This window comes from Neopsephotus bourkii, unplaced genomic scaffold (assembly GCF_033783945.1).
Source record: "Neopsephotus bourkii isolate Nb327-2 ecotype Australia unplaced genomic scaffold, CSIRO-AGI_Nbou_v1 NB_1250, whole genome shotgun sequence".
Classification (NCBI taxonomy): Eukaryota; Metazoa; Chordata; class Aves; order Psittaciformes; family Psittacidae; genus Neopsephotus; species Neopsephotus bourkii.
Genome location: NW_026901735.1, coordinates 3,720,545 through 3,742,857, shown reverse-complemented (window position 1 = coordinate 3,742,857; position 22,313 = coordinate 3,720,545). Strand labels below are relative to the sequence as shown.

General features: G+C 43.1%; 1 protein-coding gene and 1 long non-coding RNA gene across 5 annotated transcripts in view; both read right to left on the bottom strand.

The window, feature by feature from the left end:
• Positions 1-79: 79 nt before the first annotated feature.
• FERMT1 (FERM domain containing kindlin 1) lies at positions 80-22,180 on the bottom strand. Of its 4 annotated transcripts, none has more exons than XM_061364844.1 (15): positions 22,115-22,180; positions 18,468-18,640; positions 16,557-16,790; positions 14,899-15,045; positions 14,144-14,357; positions 13,033-13,135; positions 11,384-11,491; positions 10,370-10,501; positions 10,185-10,234; positions 7,322-7,446; positions 5,927-6,033; positions 5,018-5,239; positions 3,892-4,016; positions 1,840-1,981; positions 80-666 (listed from the first exon to the last, which is right to left on the bottom strand). In XM_061364844.1, the coding sequence occupies exons 2-15, from the start codon at positions 18,616-18,618 to the stop codon at positions 493-495; spliced, it is 2,034 nt and encodes a 677-aa protein (XP_061220828.1). In that variant the 5' UTR covers positions 18,619-18,640; positions 22,115-22,180; the 3' UTR covers positions 80-492. The 4 variants fall into 4 exon arrangements, with proteins under 4 accessions (XP_061220828.1, XP_061220829.1, XP_061220827.1 ...); XM_061364845.1 differs by having other exon boundaries at positions 22,058-22,128; XM_061364843.1 differs by lacking the exon at positions 22,115-22,180 and adding an exon at positions 21,629-21,685.
• The window catches only part of LOC133218437 (uncharacterized), an 84,719-nt gene continuing 62,485 nt past the window's right edge, over positions 80-22,313 (bottom strand). Inside the window, exon 2 of the long non-coding RNA XR_009727156.1 lies at positions 80-309. This is a non-coding gene — a long non-coding RNA (uncharacterized LOC133218437). The remainder of the gene's footprint in view (positions 310-22,313) is intronic.

Genomic DNA, 22,313 nt, shown 5'->3' with positions numbered 1-22,313 from the left:
AGCTCAGTCTGCAGGACTTTGAAACACTGTTGGAATGTTTGCTGTACCCAGTGCAAGTGTTAGACACCTAGTGTATCCAAAATATGCATTTATTCAGTTTTAGACCTGTTAAATGCTGACCTTAAACAACAGTCACTTTAACAGAATTGCGTGGCTCTAGCAGAGATTTGCTGTACAATATCCTCAAGTTGCCTTTCTAGTTGCTTAAACAGATTGCTGCAATTAAAAATAGATTAAAAAATGCCCATAACTAAGACACTTTATTAAACAACTTCAAGCTGTACAAAAGAAAACAAATATGACTTAATTCTTCTAGTGTTGATGATGGAGTTGCCATACTGTATCCTGTGACTTTAGCTTCAGATCAGTCCTATTACAAGATGAATTTTGACATGTACAATATTTATCAGCCAGCAGTTAACAATCAGATCTTTGGTTCACCTCTGCTTTAGCTGTGGGGAGAAGCAGGCAGAAGGAAGAGTGTACTTCACCTCATTCCTGACCTCCAGTTAATTTATGGAACAGATCTTCATCCAGTGTTTCATTCTGGTCTTTGGAACGGGTTGACAAGAAGATGTACCCCCCGATGTACTCATGGATAATCTTGCAGTCTGCACTCAGGCACGTGAAGGCGATAGATACATTCTGATCAAACTCGATTGCAACCTAAGGGAAACACAGATGGCAAAATCAGGAACAGGGAGAAGCTGCATCTGGGAAAACCCAGCAAGTGTGAGAGCACAGTTGGGTGGCAAAGCCTGTGATAAAGCAGAAAGTGTCTCTGCAACCCCAAACTTATGGTTGTGCTGGGGGTGTTGGGCTGCTTGCTTCTTAAATGTGCTGTGGCAGGGCCCTCTTGTGGTCAAAATCTTTATGCTGTTCAGGCAGGCAACAAAACTATGCTGTTAACTTGATTTTCTCTAATGGTGTATAAAACACTTGAGAAGAGCAGAAATGGCACTCCCAACTCCTTGTACACCTAACCAGTAATGTTTAATATTGTCCATTATTACGTTCTGACCTTAAATCTGCTTTTGGGGTCCAGGTTTTGATTTCCAGCTACTGCCAATTCTAATATCCAGCAAACTGAGCCATGGATTCTGCCTTGCCTGGTTTGAGAGGGATTTAAAGCAAACCCAGCAGCTTTACCCTGAATTACAGGCTCTGGCACAGGGAGTACTGCAGGAGAGCAATAGGGATTGTGTCTGATCTCTCCTGGCTCCTGCAGATGCATGTGGAAAACTTAAGTTTCCAGGCTGCTTGAATCAACATCAGGTCAGTTCCACCTCAGAAATCTACAATGTACAGGGCTAGCTTCAAGCTTTCAAAGCCAAACTCTCCATCAGTCACACAACGGAGCTTCTTTCTCAGGACCACACACAGACACAGGGGAGCTCACCCTGCAGCCCTGCAATCTCAGTTTGGGATTTGAAAGACAAACTGGGTTCCTGTACCCTCAGTAAGTAATAGACACAGAATCACCACAATTTAGAGGATGATGCATGAGCTGGGCTATACAAAGAGATACAATGAGATTTTACTGACAGAGCAGTAAACATAATGGGTTTGAATTTACCTTTGAGTCTGTATTTCATCCCATCAAAACCTAAGGGCAACTTATAAAGAAGCAGCTTGGTAGGAACCTTTTAAACTGGAGCTCTTTTAGCTTCTGATTTTTGACTGCAGACTCCATTAAGAAAACATTTTAGACAGCTTATTTAATAACATGTCACAACATGTTCAACATCTTTTCACTCTGAGGTTTAGAAACACCTTCTGAAAGCATCCCCCAGTGTCTGAAATGCACTGACTGACTGCAGGGAGCTGTTCCAGCTTTACCTGGCGTATTTCCCAGTTCACATTCCACTGCTTCATGTTGGAGAACCTCCATGTTGTGATAGGATCTCCCGTGGCTATATCTATTCGTATCAGCCTGTTATAGGACACCCCAAGCACATCATCCTTTTTGCTTCCTTTAAACCTAAAACACAAAAAAGCCTTTGAGCACATCTGGTTTGTGATGATTTCTGTCCAGAGAAACATTTCACTTGCATCCTCTGAAAGTGCAATAAATGTGGGAAGAGTCACAGCAGCCTGAGGAGAGCCGGGACCCTTCTTTAGACCAGTATTTGTTATAAGGCAAAGTGATCAGTTGGTGAACTATAGCATAAGATGGAAAACAATGAGGCAGATAAATCTGGCTAAAGCCTTCCAATTCACTGTTTGCTGCTACAAAAAAATAACTGTTCTGCCAAAATGTCACCGCTAATTTTCCCTGCTTCACTTCACTGATGTTGAAACATGTTCTTGTAGTTATAGTCACCTAAATTATGGAAGCATATAAAATAGATTTAATATTTCCTATCACCATTAATTTATTGAACCAACTGTGAGAAATACGTGCGTGTTTCTGAGTACAAATCACATTATAGAGACATTGAGATGTTTTAACATTTCAAGTTTGTTCTGATTACGGATGAAAAATCCATACAAAAGTATCAGAACTTCTGGGGGACAGAAAGTTTTGACTAGCTAGGAAAAAACTACCCTGGTAAAGAAACTTCCTTCCCCTGCCTTTGTGCTGGAAGCTGGAAGGAATTTCACCTGTCTGCTGTTAATATCTGCAATGTTTCTGATCCTGTTTCCTTCTGACCCTTCTCTCTTTACAGAAAACTGCTCCTTAGGGAAAGAATGTGATTTAAACCCCTGTTTGTGCCTTGCTTAACAACCCCACTCAGCCCATCAGTTTGTAGAAATACACCACAAGATGTGGTCGTGTTCAAGACCAGCTTGGACGGGGCTTGGAGCAACCTGGTCTAGTGGAGGGTGTCCCTGCCCGTGGCAGGGGGTTGGAAATGGATGAGCTTTAAGGTCCCTTCCAACCTAAACCAGTCTGGGATTCTGTGTTTTGCTTATGCTACAAAACGCAGTTCAGGTGTTGGGTTTGTTAATGGAACTGGTGATAGATGGGGCAAACCCTCTGTATCTATGTTAGTACATTAGTGACAGGGAACATTCCGGGGTACTGAACCCATGTTCTGTTCTATTGCTAGAAGAGTCCCAGCAGAATTCTGGCTGCAGCCAAGCAGCACTCTCTCCAATTTTGGGTGTGACATGGTTTAGTGTGAGGTGTCCCTGCCCATGGAAGGGGGGTTGGAACTGGATGATCTTAAGATCCTTTCCAACCCTGACTATTCTGTGATTCTATGAAATGACTCCCAGGTACAGTGCAGGAGCTGGAACATCTAAGGACCAGCATGATCTAGTAGTTCGGGGGTTTCGGGAAGTCAGAGAGTTCTATAGTATGGATATAGGATGTTCTATGCCAGCTGGCCTCTGTGCCAGACAATGTTTCCCAGCTGGTTTAATGATTCCTAACTAGCCCTGGAAGAGGTGTTAAGAACAAATTAAGGTGCCTTCATGTGCTTATGTGGCTGTGTCAGTTCTCTGCATGTTTTTTGGTGTTTTGTCAAGACTGCAGGTCAGAACCCTGCCGTATTCAAGGTAAGTGTCCAGGGAAACTGCTATGAACACATCAGAACATTCCTTGTGCTGAATGCTCTTCCAGGTTAACCTAAAAAAGGGATCATTTGCCATTTCCTTAATGAAATGCCAAAGAAATTGGCACTTTCTCATACTCCAGCGAACAAGAATAAGGGCAAACAAATCTATTGCAAGCCTGAGAACACCAACAAGACATGCATTTTTTACAGTTTAGGGAGTTTATGTCAATAAGGATTTAATCCTTGCGATACGTTCCTTATGTATACAGACATAGTGGAGAGTCTCACTCCAGGAATGGAGCCACTGAGTGCTATTGCTGTAGAAAAACCAGCAGTATGGACATGTACAGGTTATGGCAGCTCGACATCACTGTAGCGATGGGATTACCTTACAATGTAGTAGGATAAGCCAAACTCAGGGAGAGACTGCCATGCCTGGATAAAACGCAGCTTGGCCTCCACTAAGGGCATCTGGGATACATTTTGGTGAGCTTCCAGAATACGAGCAACCAACTGGGAAACACAGGAAGAGAGAAAGGTTTCAGGTGACTGGAGAACAAAAATACCTTTGCTGTCACTACACCAAACATCGTTAGCTGTGATGCCACATTCAGACACTTGGTTGTCACTGTCCAGGTTACCACAGAGAGCGCTTGGGGACAGATCATGACCCTCAAGGGCAACTCAGTGCAGGAAGATCTCAGGTCCAGGTTTGTGCTGCACTGGGTCTAGCGCCAGAATACTGCTCTGGAGACTGTCTCCTCAGGCAGGACAGGTAGGCTGAACTTTTGCGGCAAAAGCAGTAGACAAGGAATTGTACCTTATAGTGGTCTTTCAATACCTGAAGGGGACCGACAAGAAATCTGGAGAGGGACTTTTTACAAGGGCATGCAGTGACAGGACAAAAGGGAATGGCTTTAAACTTAAACAGGGGTGATTTAGATTAGATATTATGAAGGAATCTCTTACTGTGAGGGTGCTGAGGCGCTGGCACAGGGTGCCCAGAGAAGCTGTGGTTGCCCCATCCCTGGCAGTGTTCAAGGTCAGGTTGAACACAGGGGCTTGGAGCAAGCTGCTCTAGTGGAAGGTGTCCCTGCCCATGGCAGGGGGTTGGAACTGGCTGAGCTTTAAGGTCCCTTCCAACCCAAACCAGTCTAAGATTCTATGAATTAGGCAGAGAGGAAGGAGAGACAGGAAGACACTGTTATTTAAGATGCAGATAACAACTTCCTGTCCTTAAAACCCTTCCTTTCTTACTCTGAAGAGACTTTCAGGGACAGTGTTGTCAGGAGAACACGGTGAGCAATGTAGGAGGCGATATGGATGGAGGAAGAGTACCTGGAAGAAGTATTGAGACACCTGAACATGTGCTCAGTGTAAAGAAAAAGCCTCTTGCAAAGGGACAAATGAGTGTTGTGGGATGATTCTACTGTATGGTTTCTAAATGCTGCTCCCATCCAGCCTCACCACCACCATACCATCCATACCCAGCCATAAAGCCATTCTCAGGGTACCTGCTTGGACTTGTATTTTTTGGTATAACGCAGTGACACGAAGCATTCTGGTTTCATATCTGTGTTTTCTGGATCAGATGCAGCCTGGGGAGACATGGTCCAGTTCTTCATCTTTAGAAACGAAAGGATCTTGTGGACCTCAGGATGATAAGAGCTATCAGCCATTGTCTTGCCTTTTGAGGCTAAAACACAGGCAGCCATCCACCGAGCATATTGGTTCTCCTGCAACAAAGACAACTGGTTTTGGACAGGCCATTTATGAAGATGGCTTCTGATCATGTATCTTCATAAAACCACTCTGGAGTTAATTCCATTGTGTGGATGTCTAGTTACCACGGCACTGTTGTTCCTCTGATGGGGCCAGTTCCACCTATGGGACAGCCTATGCAGAATAGTTAGTATTTACATTTGCGAAGAAATCCAGTACTTTGGAATAGATTCTCTTGGGAATTTTATTGCATGAGTGTATTCTACCTGAGGAACATTTTTACACCATTTGGATTGGCACATTTCAATGCAAATAAAGGGAGATTGAAAATTAACACAGGATCCTTCTCACACTACCCTCATCTGAATGGGGAGAGTTTTCATTAGGAAAAAAGAGAACCCCAAACCTCAGTCCTCTGAAAACACTGGAACAAAATACTGTAACCTCTTTTTAACTTTTTTGATAGTTTCTTCTCTTTTTCTTTCCAGCAGCTTTACTTGGAAACTGATGATAAACCCAGAAACATTGTCCCTTTGTCCCTTCAACCTGTAAGTATGTGTTGGACCACCACATCATTCTTAAGTTTTATTAACCATTAGATAATAGACTCTGCAGCATCCTTATTTCTCTAGAACAGGGTGATGGCTCTTCCAGACAATCTGCCAATAAACCTGGAATACCAACTTTCCCTTATTACTCACGTTATCGCATCTTAAATACACTTCATTCATGCCATCAGCAACAGGAATTAGCAATTTGATTCCAAACTTCTTCGCTGCAACATTTACATCTGGTACAACTTCACATCCTGGATGCCAGAGAATCAGAAAGAAATGAGTTTGTTTAATTACTACATCGCTAACTTTAAATACTGATTAATACTAAAGAATACTAAGAGCACTTAATGGTTGTTTTCCTTTGAGACCAAGGGCCAAGTCTTTTGAACATTAGGCCTGAGGAGGGGTTTCTGTTCTAGTTCACTGCCTGGTCTGGCTCACCAGGGTGATAGATGGTCTGAGCTCAAAGAGAAAGGATACAAGTGCTCCCAAAACATCAGCCTGATGTTAGGAAAAGCTCAACACTTAAAATGGAGAGGAACTGAGTGGACTTGGAAGCCTGGACTATATTTTCAAAAGCCACTTAGTACTGACAGTGGGATGTAGGTGATATCTACAACAGAGCTGGCCAGTTCAGTGCTCCTAGAGAGCTCTGAGGTCCCAGTATTTCATGGTGCTATTACAGGCCCTCTGTATTCAGCTGGAGTTGAGGATGCCTATAGTTCCCCTTTATGTCAAGGGACACCAAGATTGTGGGCTGCTTGGTGAGGTTCCAGCCACCCTGGCTAGTTTCACCATGCATTCTCTGACCTACTGAGGACATGCAGATTGGTATGCAGAGCCATTTGTTCACAAGGATCAACCTTCTTTGTATTTCAAAGGTTTCTTCTAGGATGAATCCTGAGCATCACTGATTCCCTGATGCTGAACAAATGATGTCCCTGCAGGAGTAGATGTAGGCTATGTATGGTGCTGGTGTTTGCTGTGGACACCTTGGGTTTCTCCTTCAGCAGTACCTAAAGCTGGTTGTAGCTATGGAAATCCCCACACATGAAAGAAACAAGGCCCAGAGAAGGCTTTGGATCTGTCCCTGCACAGCAGTATGTAGGTGCAACCTATGGCATGCTTGTCCACTGCATCATCTGTAATCTTCCACTACCAGTGTGCATTTGCCAAGGAACAGAGGCGAGTACTACCATACTAGTAAAACAGATAGTAAAAATACTTGGAAATAGAAGTAGTAAAAACACTTGCAAACAGAAGTGTCACACAGATCACATTCTCTGCCTGACTCATCTTTAAGTGAACCCAGCCTTTCACAAGCCAGGTCCAGATACTCTGGGTCTGGGCTAAGGTACTGACCCTTTCTTGTTCAGACCTCTTGTGCAGATACAATCTGCCTGCTTAGGAGTCTCTGTAACTGAAAAAGGTCTCAGACTAAATGCCACTGTGCTTGCATTGAGTCCTGCAGGGCTTTCTTGATTTATTCAGTTCACAGATGCAGTAGAAAAAGGAAAGAAAAGAAAAGACAATTCTTACCTTTTAGGTTTAGTTTCTCAATGGGTTCTCCCTGTGCGTATTCCTTGTTTTTAAAATAAGATATGGAAGTGTCTTTAAAGACAAACCAATATGGCTTGATAGCTTTGAGTGACAGCTTCCTGGGCCTGAAATTGAAAAGGAAATCACAAAATGAGCAAATTGCTAAGTCAGTTACAGATATTCCTGTGGATTTCCAATTGCTTTGCAGTCACAGATATGGCTTCAGTTGGGTTATACACACTTGCATCAATGAGAGGGGTGGCATAGGATGGAGCCAACACTGTATCCAAGTCATTCCAGGTAGAGATGGGGTTTTACCCCACATTCTAGTGGAATCCCATCTAGCATTTCTCTCCTTCCTCCTCCCCTTTATCTTCTGTGTATTTTTTCTTACTTTCCTCCCCCTTCCACTCCTAATCAAATCCATTCCCTTCTAACAGACTCATTTTCACATGAACTCAGTAATGCTACTCTGACACACAGTTTTGTTCACATACGCTAGAACTAGCTTCAGTTTTCCATAGCTCCTTATCTAGAAGGTTTGCAACCATAAAATTAATTTATAGTCATTAAAATATAAGGGAGCAGAGACCATGTTTTTGGCTTTATGTGAATAGTATCTAACATAGCAAAATTCTGTTCCTTCACTAAGTTTATAAAGGTTCTGTAGCACTCCAAGAAAAGGCAATAGTTCAAACCATCTTAGAATCATAGAATAGTTAGGGTTGGAAAGGACCTTAAGATCATCCAGTTCCACCCCCCCTGCTATGGGCAGGGACACCTCACACTAAACCATGTCACCCAAGGCTCTGTCCAACCTGGCCTTGAACACTGCCAGGGATGGAGCATTCACAACCTCCCTGGGCAACCCATTCCAGTGCCTCACCACCCTCACAGGAAAGAACTTCTTCCTTATATCCAATCTAAACTTCCCCTATTTAAGTTTTAACCCATTATCCCTTGTCCTTCCACTAGGGCAGTGTTACTCCAGCTCCTCACACATGTATATAAATAGATATAATAATTCTTTTCAATACGTTACTAATGCAAACTGATTTCTGTCATAGAGTGAATTTCAAAATCTCAACTTTGGAATGGAGAATTAATTGATAAATCACAGAATCAACCAGGTTGGAAACGACCTTTGAGATCATCAGGGCCAAATACTAATGGTCAGACATAATCACTGTGCCAGCACCAACTCTCCTTAGTAAGAGATACACTTATAATTTATAAATAAAATTATAATTTCATTTAATAAATATGATTACTTCTACTAAGAATACACTAAGAAAGCCACGTGGGGGGTGAGGTGGGATAGAACCCCAGGTTCAGCATATTTCAGGAGAGAAAACCGGAGGTATTAGCACTGTTTAGTAGAGAAATACCTCACAGCCAGCTACAGAGGTCAACAATGAAGTTAAAAAGAAGAGAAAAAGAAAACAAAGTAATTCCACCGTCTGTTTAGTACTTCCCTTTAAATCTAAGGTGATGGCACAAAGTGTATAGGATTAGCTGGGACACGGTGATTTATTATACGTGTTCCTGCCCTTCTATAAATCCTATTGTAGGATCCTTTCCAGAAAATGGCAAATTCTATGTTTAAATTAATAAATAACTTGGATTTTCAAAGCTGCCAAATATTTTGGCTTTTAATTTTCTTGCAAAGCAACCTTCTTCACAAATAAGGGAATATCATTTTTTTAGCCTAAAAAAAAATACTATTTTTCTATCCCCCCAAAAGTTGCTAAAATCCTTTTTTGAAAGCTTTTTCTTGTTGTTTTTGGAAAAGAATCCCCACAACATTGTCACCCACCCGAATACAGCCTTCACTAGTTTGCTAATGTGGTGCATGCTCTGAATTATGTGAGGAAAAGTTCACTGTATGAATGGAGTCAGCAGCAGGACATGCAGAGCTTTGCATGTGGGTGCACAACTAAGCAAATAATCTTGTAGTAACTAAATGTTGTTCCTTTAAAGAAGTGTTTTACACCTTATCTAGTTTCTACAATGCCTTAGGTTTAGGGAGTGATTTATCATGTAGATAGGAAATCTTTTGTGATGAAAAATAACTGCTGAATGCTTTTAAAGGCAAAGTGCTCTACTGCTGGGGAAGGATAAACCGTCCATTGTCAGAGGTGAGCAACTGACAGGACTTAAAAGGCTCAAATTCCCTTTCATCTTAAGCCACCTTAGTCATTTGAATGTCAGATAAAATTCCTAATTGGAAATTAATAATTAACAATTCCCAACTGTTAACAACAGTTAGAAATAGCCAGGTGCAGTTTTCAGTTCACTGACTGCAAATATGATTTGTCAACAGAAGGAATCTGCTAAATATCTGTGCAACAGGAATCTTTATCTTTCCAAAGATAAAGATTTATCTTCCACAAAGACTGTTGCGTGATAAAAGGCATTACAGACTTAAGGTCACTGCAGTCATTTAAATAACCCATAAATCAAGATGTTATAGCAGGATTAAAGAACAGGGTTACCTGCAGAAATTCCTCTCTGGGAGAGCTGGTTTTTGTAGTTTTTCATTGGCAAAACCAATGAAAATGTCAATGTTGTTGAAACCAAAATTGTGGACTCTTGTTTAGAGATGATGCTTGGTAAGCACTAGGAAATACAAAGAGCCTGATCTTTTAATAAGCATAAGTACAGCTGCCCCAGCACCCCAAAGCTAGAGAGATTGCTGAGAATCTGTGTCAGAAGCAGTAAGAGAAAGACTTGGAAGGGGATGGCATTAGGCTGGTTAGACCAAGCTGGTTCTACTGTTAGATTAGAATGAAGGACTCAAGAGATCTCTTCTATGGTTAAGCTTGTTGGGGTTTATGTTTTATTATTAGTTTTAATAACTCACCTAACTAGCCTGAGATTATCAGCAAGTTTCGGGATGTCTGTGATGTCCTCCTATCAGGAATAATTAGGAATAATTTTAGTACAGTGCACTTCGTAATGGTCTCTTAGCTAAATCAGGAACCAGGTATGCTCAGAGTCAATGCATTTGACACAGTGAAAGCAATTCTGGGGTCAAAAAGGACATACCAAAACGTTATTTGTGTTTCCACCTTCCAGTGTTACTTCCAGGTTAGAAAGTGCAGCTTCTACTTCATCTACTTCTGATTCACAGGTGAAGTCTTGTGCTTCTGATGATAATGATAACTTGCTTACATGATACTAAAATAACACATCAATAACGAGCAGTCAGTATAACAACACACAGTCACAGCATATGAAAATAGGCCGTTTGGCTTACGGGACAACTCTGTAAAGTTCTGCACTACAGAACATGGGTTTCTTCACAAGGAAACAGGTTTGCCCACTGTGATCTCCAGTGCAATTACTGATAACAGTTTCCTATTTTAACTGCCAGTGTTTGTACTCCTTCACTGTATAATAATCCCTGATCTGTGAGGCTCACTCTGTGCTAACAATTGCATCCAGGTCAGCTCCACATGCCATGCATACCAGGTGGAAACCTGGCAGCAAGGTTCTGTGGTGTCCTGCAGGGGCAGGTTGTGGACTTTTTGACAGCTCCGTTTACGTTTAAAAGGAAGAAATATATTATTAATACACATTTGTGCTTTATCACCTGACTATCACCTAGTCAGGTGATGGTCAGGGACTAAGCTATGCTAGGTCAGGTTGAATTTCAATGTACTCCATAGCAACCCTACCGTTTTTTTTTGGTCTGTTGTGAAGTTATGCATTTATGTATTAAAGAAACTTTCAGGAAGAATACATGAAAAGGATGGTAGCTGGGATAGGAAGCATAGTAATCCCCTTCAGAATAGACTGGTATCAAAGTTACATCCTGGCTATGGTTTGCTTTAGGTAATGTTAGTAAATGGTTCCATAATAGTATGTGACAGTTTGAATAATGGTGTGCTGCTACTGAATTCAGTTACTTTAGTTGATGGATGATGCTGCTTGTTTCTCACCCTATCAGCAGACCCCCAGTCCAAGCAGAGCTGTTGGCCTGGGCTCTGTCCTAGTCTTGTCCTAGCTTGTGCCTGCCTCTTGAGGAAACAGGTTTTGCAACTTGGATCAAGTACATACCTGTAGTGCAGCAAAGATGAGCATTTCTTCCTCTGTGCAATCAATCTCTTCTAACAGGATGGCCCAGCGGGCTTGTTCATAGATCTGGTTTATTCTCACTGCATCGTACTGCAGCAAAAAAGAACAACACTGATCATTAATGACCATCAAGACGTAGATTCATGATCAGCTGCAGCTGATCTAACACTAGGTTGAAGCCATAAAGGTTGTTTCCTTCCTTCCCCCACCTCTGCCCTGCTGTATGTTCCCATCCTTCCCTTGTGTGATTGTGTGTGGGGTGACAGGGACTTGCTGATCCAACAGAAAGTTCATCAGGAGTCCCTGGCTGAAGCGGAAGGGGAGGGGCAGACATCCCCTTTTGTGGTGGGAAGCCCTGGGCTGGCTTAACTGCAACGTGAAACCACACAATGAGAGTGAAAATAACGTGACACGGCTGAATGTGACGTTCTGCAGCTTCCTACTGCCAAAGAAAGAGACCCTTATTCCTCCCTTCCCCTCTTCTGCTCTTGGCTTTTTCAGTTCTGGCTCTATCCTTGCACTGGTTTGACATTTGTCAGCTCCTGCTGTGAACTGCTTCAGTTCACTGTGCAGTTCTTGGATGTGTTTGCGTCTTATTATCTACTTGGTGAATAACCTGAAGTGACTCACAGAAATACTCAAGCCCCAGAGCTGGTGATGGGAGGATAAACCTTGGAGCATGACCTCTCCCACTAGTGGTGAGCTATTAATTGGCCTGAGGCTGTTTTGGGTTATTTCATCCTATGGCTCCATGGCTGGCTGGGGCAAAGAAGGGAAATGTTTGGGCTGCTCAAGAGACATACTTGTATTTCAGGTGGGATGGCTTTTCACTCCAAAACATGCCACCTGAACTAGAAAGTGCCCTTCTGTTCATCTGAGATGCTTCAGATGAAAGAGTTTTACAGAATTTATAGAAAATAACAACGTGAAGGCCAAATCCTCCAAAAATCACATTTGAAATCTTGTTGAATCATGCTGGTAAATGATCATCCATTAATTTCACTAACTGCTAACTCCCTGGCTTAACACAACCACCGTCTGTTAGTGGAAACAGGGGCAAACAAGAAGCATCTTTCAAATGATAAGAACATAAAGGGATTTGTGAACACTAAGTGTTTGGTTTCAAATGGAACTTCAACACTTTTGCTGAACTCTCCAAAGGTGTTTAATCATTCAGTCACACTGAAGTAAACTGAAGTGCCTGAGTGCTTCTGAGGGCTTCAGCCCAGAGGAGCTGACTGACTCAGTGAAGAGCAGTGGGACATAAATTCATTTTTAAGTCCATTCTCAAAAAACAGGGCTATATTATACCTTTAGATCATTTAGGATACTGCTTGTTTAGATTTACCCTGTTAAAAGAGGACAGGAAGTAAACCAGCCCCTCTGGAAATCTGGATATTGTTTCTGATGCTCTTCAGATCTCATCTTTACTCTTCAGATCTAATTTCAGGTGAGGAACAGTGATTCAGTGTCCAAAGGGGAAAAGTGCAGCCTTAGCTGAGGGGAAAAAGTTGGATTTGATCTCTGAGGGGGCTGTAACAAATCCTAGCTAAGATTTGGTTATCTTTGTGCTACAGTTCCTTGACATGAAAGCAGGTAAACAATGAACAGCAATAAAACAAAGCTCTTACTTTTGGATTCAAATCAAAGAAAGTGTAGTATTTAAAGCGTAAGAGAAGTTGATCATCCTCCAGAATGCCTTGTTCCATAAGCGACCGGGATGAATCTAACCAGCTGTGGAAGAGAACAACGCACAGAGTGAGCTGGACAGGAAAAGCTGTCACACCTGCAGAACTCCAGTGTAACTGGGAAACCAAAGTGGGAACGAACAGCTCCAATTCCTGCAAGCCTGGGGAAAATCCAGGTAACTCAAAGAGGTGGAACGTTCATATGGATTTCCAGCTTTCATTGTATAAACACAATACCCACAATCTTCCTATTTTTTTTCTCCATCACTATTCAAAACATCAGGAGTAGATGCCAGACGCTGAGCAGTAACTAGTTGTGGGGTGATGCACACCAATGAGATTCTTTGTTCTTGATCTCCAGATATGGGAGATTCATTTAATCCAGGGCAAAAGCCTGTAATATATTTGGAACTCCCTCTTTTCAGTTCAGTATTCATGGTTTATATTCCAGCTACTTCTGTTCTCCCATGAAATCCAATGGAAATATCCAAGTCACTACTTAGTGCTCCACAGATCCAAACCTGACAACCTGCGTTTTAATGCTAGAGGGACAAACCTCTCAAACTCTCCCCATTAAACCCCCTCATGCTCTGAATCCTTCTGTGGTATCTAGCAATCAATATTTACTCCTGCATAATTCAGTGGGGTCACCTATTTGTAATGCATTAGAGCTTTACTGAATTTATCCACATGTATACATCCACTGTCCATTTAAAGCCTTTCAAGTTTGCTATCCAGAATGTCCTTCAGCAGTGCCCACAGTGCTAAACTGGATTTGCCTTCATCTAACAACAGAACTTAGTCCAGAGCCTGCACCATTACATCATTCATCACTTTAAATCAAAACTACCCAAGCAAGAGTGTTAAATAAGGAAAAAAGGTTAAAAAGAGTTAAGTATTTCTGAAACAAAACCATGATCAAAACATGTTTTTAAGTATTAGTATAGCCATATATCAGGGGGTGGTTTCCACATTCTGCTTTACACTTAAGAAGCTGGATTAGTGCTACCCTTGTTAAACCAGCTAACACAGATCTCAAAGACAGGCAGCTTACCCTGCATTGAGTTTGGCTTTGTCAGCTAAGGTCCGAGGCTGGTACATCTCTGCTAGTGTTTCTGGAGAGCAGTTGGGGTGACTGAAGGCAAGGATGCTGCAGTTCTGCTCAGTCAAGGGACTGTCGCTGAACCAAGTAATGGTAGAAGAAGCTGGTGTCCCACTGACGGGGTCATAAATGGGTGTCATGGTTTTACTGTACAAACCTGGGCTTCCTGCAAGTTAGGAGAGTAATGTATTATTCCAGGGAAAACTGCCTTCAGATACAGGTAGTTACCACTTAACCCTTTTCTTTCAAGACAATCTCTCCTGTCTCTGCTCTTTACAGTAGGCCACGTCCTTCCTTCCACAGGTGACCTCAGGCTCCTTCTGTGAGCTCTCTCAGTTGTGTTGGAGGCAGGAAACGCTTTGAAGCTCTTATTTCTCTTTCTCCTTGCAGGTTGCCAAACTTGTTGAATACTTTAAAGAGCGGTCTCACATTTTCAAAGAGCAGCAGCAAGGCCACAGCCGATCACTTGTTTTCTGCTATGGCCTTTCTCACATCAATGGAAGGGAAAATGTTTGTACAGACAACAGAAAAATACTGATATAATGGAGCTTTCAGTAACTTCTTGAAGCCACGCATTTCAGGCCAGCTGTGTCTTTTTCACTACCATCAGACACTGAACTGGTCTCCCTGGTTCTCACTGTCTAACAAAGACTTTCTTCCTCTTTTTGACTTTCAGTCAGAACAAAACCATATTGATGTGTCATTACCTGATAACCCAGAACTCACTGGCGAGTTGCACAGGTTCAAGATATCTTCTGTAACCGGTTCTTTGTTGTTCTTGTCTTTTTTCTTTTTCTTTTTGAGTGTGTCTTCTGATGGCTTCAACAAGGAGAGCTCTTCTGACCGTCTAATGTCTACAATGGCAATGTGGGAAGGGAAGCAACATGAAACATGTGAAACTTAGCAGACCACGTCCCACCAAACCCCGTGGCTGGTGATGGCATTTGGGGAAGCTCCATGGTGCAATCTGAATTCTATTTTTAGCAGGCTGAAAGCAGTAGCTGTGGAAAAGGCAGTAATTCAGAAAGAAGGCAAAAGACTGGGCTGTGAGAATGAGTTTGACAGGATTTAAGCCTGCTTTTGCAGCAGCATCACTGCATTTTAGAACACTAGGGGAAAACTCTTTCTCCCTGATGGCTTTGCAGTCACTTTTGAGCATCCAGCCTCAATGCAATGTCTGACTTATGAATAAGCAAGAACAGAAATGGAACTGCTGTGTTTAAAGTTTGTGCCTTTTCTTATTCTCTATATTTCACGTACAAGATTCTGTCTTGGCTGTACACTATCCCCTAATGCACTATTGATTCAGAAAGGTATTGTCAGCTGCAAACCTGGAACTTTGTTCCTGAAAAACACTTATCCTGGGGTAAGCCAAGGTATTTTTGACAGTATTCACTCATGAGAAACACTGCTTGGTTACTGGAGCGATTCAGTTGGAAGAAAAATGTGGGTAGACATATTTATTTTGGCCAAATGTCATTGAACAACTATGGCATCATTTTATCAGTGCTGTTAAATACAATAAAGACACACTGTACCTTTCACAATTCACTGCGAGAAGATGAAACTGAAAGCTGCAGTGTGGTCAATATGAAGCTGAAAATGAATGTGTTAATGCACTGAACTTTGAAGATCTAAATTCAGATAAAGATTTTAGTCCCCATTTTACCTTAAAACTAAGGGATTCTGAAGCCTGCTTGCAGACTCGACTTACTCCCATTGATCACAGTAACACAGGTCTGGCATGCTCCAAAATCTCACTTGAGGTGCTCCATTATTAGAAGGAGCAGAGACCTGAGGACTCAGTGCTGCAATACATTCATGGGCTTGTGAGGGGTTGTTAGGTATGCCCTGACCTGGAGAGCTTTGGGCATATAAAACCTTGAACATTTAGAAGATGCTTCTTCTGGAGTGAATACACATAACCAGTAGGCCTAGTTGAGTATCATTAATGTTAGTGAAAATAGGTGATAAATCAGTGACACCAATAAAACTGCCTGTGGTGAAAGCTGGTGTAGGAGATTGATAAACTCAAGCTCTTAGTCAATGGCATGGAATAAGCAGGATTGAATCCTGCTCAAGGGACAAGGATCCCTACAGAACCATCAAGAGGACTTTGATTATACTTGTGTAGCTCATGGGATGCATTTCTGACACAGTTTGCACCAGTTATCACAAAGTCTCCAAACCATTGACATGCACTGGATACTACACCCCCCAAAAATCCATCACCTGATCTTGGGTAAACTCAAATCAAGTTTCTCCTTGAGCTCAACAGTTTCATGAGTAAGAACTTCACATCAAAACAACGTCACCTAATAAAATGCTTCAACTTAGTTGCCAGAGGGGATTTAGCTTTACTTACTGAGGATTTTGCAGATGTCACTGACAGCTTTGAACACCATAGAGGAGAAGCTGACTTTCAGTCTCACAGTCTTCATGTTTGGCAGGCGAAGCCGCAGCATTTTGTGCTGAGTAGTAAAGAAGAGCTTAGCATCTGCCTGCACCCCGCATTTATCCAGTGTCCAGTGGGTTTTGAGAAGCCAGCATTTTTTTTGCTCCCACCAAAGGGCATAGTCTGACCAGTCTTGTGCTATTTCTAGGAAAATACAAACCGGTTATTAATAAACTCTGGAGCAAATGTACTAAAAACCCCCTTGGCTTGGAAACTGTGTTCTGCAATCAGGAGAAATTATTTACATCATTTTAATACTCATTTTATTTACATTAAAGCAGCAGCTACAGTTCCTGAGACCTGGACCCCATTTGCTGCTGCTTGTGGCAGTCACTGGCAACTAACTTTGTTTTCCCTGAAGAGTTAATGTAGATGCTGACTGTGGTGCTGCCTTAATCTTGCAGATATCCATAGGGAAGTGCATCTCTTGAATCTGGCGCTATACACGGTCCAATGCTGCTTGGATTGTGCTGGGATATGCACTAACAACAAAGATACCTGCTTGACAACTTGATAGTGCAAGCTGAAAATCCTCCCACAAAACCTTGTGTGCCCCCAGATGGGCACAAGTGCTTCCAGAGTCTCCTGGGAAGCATCACTGAATGGCTCATCTCCACCAGCAATGAGTCCCTTGAAATGTTGGTGACGGTGTCACACTCAGCTCTTCCCTTTGGCTGCACAAGGATGTTCACCTGAGTGCAGCCCACTTAAGCCCACTATACAGTGGCAGCATTCTTGAAATAATCAAGAAGTCTCATTTTGGGAGTGAGCCTTGTGACAATGAGGAAAGAGTTAACAAACTCTTTAATAAATAATGACCTTCTCCACCACACAGGATGTGGAAACTTGTAAGTGAAGCAGAAACTTGTAAGTGAGGTAGAATGGGCCATGGTGTGATGTGGTACAGTTAAATCTGCTATTAGTCTGTGCAGGAGGAGGGCAGGCTGGTGTGACTGACCCCTGAGTGACAAGGGCTGACTACAAACCCTTCTCAGAGAGGACAGGCCTGCCCAGAGATGGCTGGCTTGTTTCACTAATATGGACTTGTCTGTGTTTTGCTTCAGTAAAAAATGTGCATTTCGTACTTTGAAAAGTAAGATAAAGTAAGATTTGCTGAATCAAGAACAGATAGAAGACTTTGTTCGTGACTTATTGCCTACTACATATGGCACTGACATAATAATCAGATACTATCTTGTCTGTATCACTCTGCAGCCTCAGAGCACACAGGATTATTTTGGAAGGCAGCTCCATTTGACAGCTTTGAGTTAAAGAAACCTAGATGCTCTTATTGCCTGTAGTGCTGACATGCTGTGACCATACACTGGGTATTTCACCTTTCATTTCCTAACTTTGATTCAGCTGGTATCTGCTCTTCATAGCTGTTCCCCAAGGGATATATGTGATGGATAACATGGCTCAGATTTTGGCTAGAATGCCACTATAGCACAGGAAACAGTAACTTCTGAAGTGCCTTCTTCAACTAATCCTTTTTGATGGCTACAGGTGGATAAAAAGAATATCAACTACTTTACTGCCCCTCCAACTAGCCACCTGTAAAGTCTGTCTGGAAAGGGAACTGAACATTGAGTCTAGCCCAGTGTTATCTGTGGAACAAGACAAAACAAAGGTAGAGTTTTGTTTGCACTGTGACAGTCACAGACGGGGAGGGGTTCTGGCCACACAGACCTCCATCCTCAGTGCACCCTTACAAAGAAGCGAGGCAGTGCCATTTCAAAACACCCAGGAGCCTCTATGCAGAGGGAAAGCTGCATGTATTATTTTAATAACACTGTGTAAATTAAACAGGTCTTTACTCACTGATTTGTTCTACTAATTTCAGCATCACTCCTCCAATATGAAGGTCCCCTGTGACCCGTAGTAAAAATTCCTTTTGTACCTCTTCATGCTGATGATCAACTGTCACCAAGAGCTCCCAGGAGTGAGACCCATATTCACTTGAGGAAATCATTTTGGAAAGGTCTATGTAAGCTCTACAAACACAAGACAAACAAACAGGTTATTTTAACTCCACTCTGAAACAAATGCATTTCTCCATAGTCTCTAAATACTTCCATGCTGCCAAGACTTTGCAGGGGCCTTAGCTGGAACATCACATGTGTTTTTACCTCTTAACTAGGCTCTGCTCTTGTGGTTACTCTTGCAAGACAGGCACGTGGGATTGTTTTCACTGGTTTTATTCTGATTTCACCCCCTCCCCGGCTCTAATGCCTGCAGTTGGGCAGAGATAGCCTGGTTTGCCTGGGTTTCCTCACTACACACTGCTAATCTGCCAGTCTGGACACCATAAACCCTCCATTGAGGGTGGGATCTGTTTTGGCAATCTGTCCATTGAACAAAGGAATTTCACTGACTTGTACACATACAGCTGTAATTCTCACTGCAAATAGACATTTACACTTGCAACTCTGCCAGCTTGGTCCTCTAGTCTGACCTATCTGGGTAGATGTGAGGGGAGACAAATGACTTTAGTGGCTCTCTGCCAGCAATATCCAGACACGTAACTGCAGTTTGTGCTCAGTGCTTGCACAAAGAGATAGGATGTATCCTGTCTCAGCAGGGTGAATGGTCTGCGATCCCACCATACTCCTGCCAGGACAAGTAAACAGTAATCATGCCAAGCCAAGCTAGAGAAGATGCTCAGAGTAGCAGCTTTGGTTATCATCATCAGAATTCTGCTGATTCCTGAAGAATGAGCTTGTAGGTATAAGGTGACTGATGCTGCAGGAAGGAGTTGTGATATTTAACCAGGTTAACACTCAGCATCCTGTCATAACCAACCCTTTGCAGCTGAAGCTTAGGGAATAAAGTGGATGACTTCCACTTACTGCAGCCTTTTAGCAATACTTGAGAAGCCATGTCACAGACAGAGACTGTACTAACGGTGCCCTATACAGACATAACCTTTAGCCTGACAGTCAGGTCAGAAGTAGAAAAATCAAGGACAGTTGTCATAGGGGAGGAGTGAGAGAAGGAATGATGTTTTCTAGGGCTGACTGCAGGATAACATCAGACTAGTTTAGGTTACACTAATATAAAATTAAGGTAAAGGTTAAATATAGCACTCCTAGAAACAGGGTGAAAATGTAAGTTCATCTACTTACCCAATTTCTAACAACAAGGCTTTATGCTGCCTATTAGATAATAAAAGAGGGTTTTAGTGCCACAAGATACTGCCCCGGGGCAGAGCTCAGTTCAATGTTCATCCTGAGGTTAGAGGTGCAGGGAAGCTCTTGCACCTAAACAGCCAGCTTAGGGCTTAATCCTCCCCAGAATTCAGGTGTTATTCACGTTCCTTAACATCTTATGGTTTAAGAATTTCAACAGGAAGACTTTTGGTATTTTGTTATGTACCATGCAATATTTGCATGGCAGAATCAGTCATCTGACTGTTTCAGGGACACTCATTTAACTCTGTTAATATAACTCTGTTTAATTTCGTTCTCAGAATCCTAATGTTGTAGACTTGGTTCCTTGAGCTCCTTTGGGCCCAATGTCAATGGTACTGGTGTAAAAATTGGTATGAAAGGGTAATACAAATGTGGTGACAATGACAAATTCTACTAATAAGGAACAGTGATTCCAAAAGGCAGTGAAAGTGTATCTGTTAAAGATTAGATTGACACCCCCCTAAATGAATGACAATGTAAATGGAATAATCTGTCCAGCTCAAAACCATCCTCTTAGGGGAAAATCACCTTAAGGAGGAGTTTCAGTAGAAGAGTGCTGGGAATCTGCCCTGACATTCTAAAATCACAATGACTTATAGATAGCCCCAGCTTAAAACCCAGCAACTTCATACCCATATGACTCCAAAAGGCTAATTCACACCGAGGAACAAATGATATTGTTAGTTAAGTTCTTGGATGTGCCAGCCTACACCTTTACACCAGTTACTAAACCAACAAGGGCTGATACTTCTCCGGGATGTAAGTTTGTTTTGCCTTGGTAAATATAGACATTGAGTTGGATATTGGAAAACACTATGGCTCTGGGATAAAGCTGGGATTTTGAACTTGTGCTGCTGCATGTGTGCCACATGGATTTGGTAGCACAGGTCTGCATTAGAGGCAGAGGAAAGGGCTGTCCCCCTCCCAAAGGCACCATGTCCAGTACACATCTCCTGAGATGGGCTCCCAGGCTGATGAGGCTTTCAGCATAGAACAGTACAAGGTGAGACAAGAGAACAGTCATCACTGCACTGTATTCACAGCAAAACAAACCCCCTGACTTCAGAAAGGTGAAAATGCTCATAAACATCAGTAACAGCTTTAAATGAATAAATCTACAGCTGGCCTAAGCATGAGAACTGTGTGATTTCACTGCAGGAGCACAGGAATGAAATCTGGCAGAGGAACTATATATACCTTTGCCTACACTTTCTCCACTATAAGCCAGTATTGTTACAGGAAAGAAGTGCTGCATCTGCCCTCTTGTGCCTGCTCTGGATTTGTTTTTTTTCCCATCTTAAATTAGGTTCAGCTTCCCAGGCTAATGCCGTGTACAAATGCTTGTGCTGACATGGGTGAAAATGAGCAGCCCAAGGGGTGGGTGAAACTCCTTCTCTCATTCACGTTGGCTTGGGAAACCATGGCCTCAAGTGCAGGTAATCCTGGCACTCTGTCATTCCCTAAAGCTGCTCCTTCCCTGCTTCCTCTTCAAACCAGGAGGCTTCAGTTTGATGATCAGAAAACACAAACACGAGTAGATCTATCAGAGTACGCACCACAAACAACGCTTAGGCTGGAAAAAGGGGTGAGCTAAGCACAAGGACAACGAAGTAGGGTGGATGAAGACCCAAACAAACCCAAGGTGCCAGGACAGGCCGTAGACACTCCCATGTTTGGAGACCTTCAGGTCAAGACTGGATCCTCTCCAGGCACACAGCCCAACTCCCTGCCTCCACGTGGGTTGTGGCTGTAGGGCCTGGCATGGGGAGCGCAGAAAGGCCAGAAACGTACCTGCAGGCTACCGCTGGCTCTAGTCAGGCTTTCTACAGAGCATCTGAGCCAACACAGCTATAGACAAGCAGCAATTGCGAGCTCCCCACGAATGTTAGCCCTTACAGCCCCGAAGTTGAGCCTCTATGTGGAAATACAGGATGTTACTTGTACTGGAGCAGGAACAGACCCACTGTAAGGTAAAGGGGAGAAACCAGAGTATTTCTAGGCACCTCTCAGGGGCTGTGCGGCACCAACCCAGCTCCCCCCGGGATTTGAGGAAGTGCCGGGTGCCGCGGCGGGAGCGACGGGGAAGGCTCCCCGCAGGGCACTTACTTTCGGATTATGACGATTATTGCTATGATCATTCGAAAACAACTAAAACCTCAACAATTAAACCTGAAATCAACCTGGCTGCATCCCCCCTCCGGCCCCGCCAAGGGCCCTCACCCGCTCCTGCTCCCGGCCGGCAGCGAACCGCCCTTCCCGGCTCCCCCAGTCGCTCACTTGCGGTCTCCGATGGCAGCGCCGTCCCGCTCCTCCCGGCCCAGCTCCCGCTCCCTTCGCTTACACCTGGCGTCTGCGGGACGGCGAGGAGAGGAGAGGAGAGGAGGAGCAGAGCCCGGCCCGGCCCCGCCGCCGGCACCCTCGGGGTAGGCGGCACTTCCCTTCCCTTCCCTTCCCTTCCCTTCCTTTCCCTTCCCTC